Source organism: Typha latifolia, chromosome 9, assembly GCF_019914945.1.
Source record: "Typha latifolia isolate L0001 chromosome 9, TyphaL0001v2, whole genome shotgun sequence".
Classification (NCBI taxonomy): Eukaryota; Viridiplantae; Streptophyta; class Magnoliopsida; order Poales; family Typhaceae; genus Typha; species Typha latifolia.
In genome coordinates this window covers 555668-559801 of record NC_133094.1, presented here as the reverse complement: position 1 = coordinate 559801, position 4134 = coordinate 555668, and the positions used below count along the sequence as shown (strand labels likewise).

The 4134-nt window shown below is 46.0% G+C and overlaps 1 protein-coding gene across 1 annotated transcript; it reads left to right on the top strand.

Moving 5' to 3' along the window:
- Positions 1 to 973: 973 nt before the first annotated feature.
- Positions 974 to 3772, top strand: LOC140795019 (probable disease resistance protein At1g61300). Its single transcript, XM_073147378.1, has one exon. It carries the CDS (start codon positions 974 to 976, stop codon positions 3770 to 3772), a length of 2799 nt encoding a protein of 932 aa, XP_073003479.1.
- Positions 3773 to 4134: the final 362 nt, after the last annotated feature.

The window sequence follows — 4134 nt, the reverse complement described above, 5'->3', positions numbered from 1 at the left end:
CTTGTCTATTCCGTTCCAGAGTCTGATCAGTGTGCGCTTGAGCAGTTCTAAAGGGATACTCCTCCCTAAGAACCTTCCGAACAGCGTGAGCTTCCACCGATTCCTACACTTCACCAGTACTTCTGGGTCTATAATAATACAGTCTTCAGTTTGTTCTCTTAACTTCTCCAGAATCTCCTCCGGTATGCGGCCATTGGTGCCATTGACCCTCTTCCCTTCCTTTGCAACCGATGCCCACGATCTATTCATGCCTCCTCGTTCCTTCCCCTTCCCGTTACAATCTTCTCTTGGCTCGCTACTTCCCCCACCAGCATCTGCCGGTGGGGAAGGTCCCTCCATTCCCCGAGTGTCCGCGCCGATGTAGCCACTCCGTCGCCGATATCGCCACTCCGTCACCACTCACTAATCCTTTTCCCGAATCTCCTTTATTATTGACACCTATTTAATGTACTGCGCGCGCTCCTCTAGAGCGGATCCTCTACAACCCTTGCAATACCTAATACGGTACGGTAGGAATAATTTGGAGACCTATCCCAAGGATTGTAGAAAGTTCATGCGGCCAACATTACAGACGATTGGATCACCCGACCGAATAGTTGGGTATTGTCCAGCCTGGCTCCTACTATTTATTACATTTAACGTATCTCCTTTCTATTATTTCTTTATTTTCCCTTTTTCTTTTTTCTTTTCCTTTTTTTCTTTTCCTTTTTTTCTTTTTCTTTTTTGCATGATTATATACGACGTGCTTCTTCATCTTCTTGACCTCACTCTCTTTCCCATAGTAGTTCGGTCAGGACGCAGCTGGTGAGTTTTCCTCCCTCTCTCTCTCTCTCTCTCTCTCTCTCTCTCTCTCTCTCTCTCTCTCTCTCTCTCAAGATGTTTGTTTTTTGGCTTTCATCTTCTACTTAAGAAATCACCCTATTGATTGATAAGTCATTAATGTAGTCGTCATACAGAGAAGAGAGAGAAACCCATGGAGCTCTCCGGTAAAGTTGCGGATGCCGTCCTGTCCCCAGTGTTGAATTTCGCGGCCCAGCAGACGACGTATCCGTTTAAAGTTGGCGACAACGTGAGAACCCTCGAGAGCGCGACCCGGCGTTTGCTCACCAAGAAGGACGACGTCAAGGAGAAGATCAAGATAGCGGAGAGGAATGGGCAGAGAACAACTCATCAACTACAAGGGTGGTTGGATGAGGTGGATGCTACAAAACTCCAAGTGGATGCTGTGGTCGAGAAATATGAGCAGAGGTGCATGTGCTTCAAATGTTTCTCACCCGATTGCTGTTCAAACTACTTCCTCAGCAAAACCGCCGCCGAGAAGCTTCGGGACGTGCAAAGGTTGCTAAATGATGAAAGAGCGGTGGAGATAGCGATAACGCCGGTGCCGCCTCCTGTCCAAGAGGTGCCTGTACTTGCCACATTAATGTCATCAATTCGGGATCCAGACCCAAATCTTGAAAAGGTCCTCCGCTATATTAGAGAGGACCGGAAGGTGGGGATGATCGGAGTTTGGGGCATGGGTGGTGTAGGGAAGACCCGCCTCCTCAAACAAATCAACAACTCTTTTGTCGGCGACTCTTCTTTCGATCATGTCATCTTCGTCACAGCTTCCCAATCATGTACACCGGCAAAAATTCAGAAGCAGATAATCAAGAGTCTAAAGCTACAGCAAGAAGAAGATGTGTCGTCACAACGTAATATCATCTTCGATTTCTTAAAGAAAAGAAATTTCCTCTTGTTGTTGGACGACCTCTGGGAGAGACTTGACCTGCAAGAAGTAGGAATCCCATCTCCGCTCGGCGTGGTGGGCGGATACAAGCGCAAGGCGGTCTTGACAACACGATCGATTACTGTTTGTGGTCAGATGGAGGTGAGGAAGGACATCAAACTGGAGTGCTTGAAATACGATGACGCACTTAACCTCTTCTTGGAGAAGGTTGGCGAGGAAACTATCAACTCGAATCCTCGCCTGCAGAGACTTGCTGAAGATATCGTGAAAGAGTTGGCCGGTTTGCCATTGGCTCTTATCACTATCGGCCGGGCCATGTACCAGAAGAAGGATCCAAGAGAATGGGAAAATGCCATCGATCAACTCAAGAAGTCGCGATTCCACGCGGTCGAGTACTCACATGGGGATCACGGTGAGAGTACGTTTTATAGATTGAAGTTTAGTTACGATAGCTTGAACTCTAACACTTTGAGAGAGTGTTTCTTGTCTTGCTCTATGTGGCCCGATGATGAGGATATCTACAAGGACGAACTCATCGAATGCTGGATGGGACTAGGCTTACTAGAAGAGTTTGACAATATGTCAAAAGCTTATAACACCGGCCACACTCTGATCGGTGAGCTGATAGGAGCATGCTTACTAGAAGAAGATGAAGAAGATGATAGTCTAGTGAGTGTGCATGATTTGTTACACGATATGGCGCTGTGGATAGCGTGCGACAACGGGGAGAAGAAGAACAAATGGGTCGTCCTTGAAGGTGAGGTGCCACGTGGAAGAGAAATTTGGCGTGAGGCAGAAAGGATGTCGCTGATGTACAGTGACATCGAAAAGCTACCTGCTGCTGGACATCATCCTTCCAAACTCACCACTTTGATGCTTCGGTCTAACAATGACCTGAGAGAGCTTGGAGATATGCGAGCTTTTGTTGCACTCACGTATCTTAATCTCTCCGACTGTGGATTTGTTGACTTCCCCGTAGAGGTGTGCGGGTTGGTCCAACTCCGATACCTCAATCTCACAGATAATGATGGTATATCGTCGCTCCCCAGTGAGCTTGGATCTCTTGTCAATCTCAAGTTCTTGATTCTAAGGGACACTAACATCCGTATAATACCTCAGGGTGTTATTGCAAAACTCAAACTCTTGCAGGTTCTTGACATATACAAAGCTACCCAAACTGACGATGAAATTTTGACCTATCTGCCATCTCCACTCTTGGAAGAGTTGGAGTCCTTAAATGATCTCAAAGGACTTGGAATTTGCGTACAAGGTATATCACAACTCCATAGAGTTATTGAGTTGGCCAATATGTCAATTTGGTGCCTCGCAATCAGCAGGCTGGAGGAATCCACTTCCTTCTCCTTGCCGGAAAGCTTCCTCGGGGACGAGCAAATCCAGATGAACTTAGCTGATCTCCATATTATGAATTGCGATGTGACCCAGTACATGGTGATTGAATGTGACCATCGACAACCAGCATGGCAACTCCGAGCGCTTGAGAACCTCCGATTCGATAAGATGCGCTGTTTAGAAGAGATAATATGGAAGGGAGTAGTTCCCAAGGAGTTGTTTCAGGTCCTTCGCTTCTTGGATATCGATTCTTGCGACATGTTGAAGAACATCTCATGGATTTTGCATCTCCCATGCCTTCGGGATCTGCGTGTGTATAAATGTTCTAGGATGAGTCAGCTGATTGCTTCTGAGGCTGACGACAACTCAATCCCTACCTTCCCTTGCCTCACGGATATAGAATTAAACTCCCTACCGGAGTTGGTTTCCGTTTGCCATCCTGCATTTGCTTTCCCGGCGTTGAGCTCTATCGAGATCTGGAGCTGTCCGAAGTTGAAGAAGCTCCCATTCCGATCGAGTAACATCCCAAGTAAATTGCAGTCTATTCGTGGTGAGAAAGAATGGTTGGACGGTTTAGAGTGGGAGGACAACAGTGTCAAAACTTACCTCCAACGTTTCTACGAAGAAAAAGATGAGGAGGATACTTCTACTGAGAGCGAGGAGGAGACTTCTACTGAGAGCGAGGAAGCTTAGTATGTGAGAGGTAGTTCTTTTAATTTCCCTGTTGTTGCACAACTCATTAACCTCCATTATGTAACTCTCTTTCTTCGTTATCTTAATAAATTTCTATAAACAGAGGAAACAGATCGTGTCTTGTCATTCGCAAGAAATGTTATAAATATTGCCGGTATCTATAACTGATCTCATTGCCAACTAACTAATTAGAAAGAGATGGCTCACCTAACGCATGCATAATTTTTAATTCCATTTGCACCAAAACTCAGCTGTCGAATTGAGCCCCCCTAGCTTGCAAATAACAGAGGGGAGGGGAATTCGGAGCACGTCTCATAACAAAAGAAATAAATAAAAGAAAAGACGGAACGTCGACAATAATG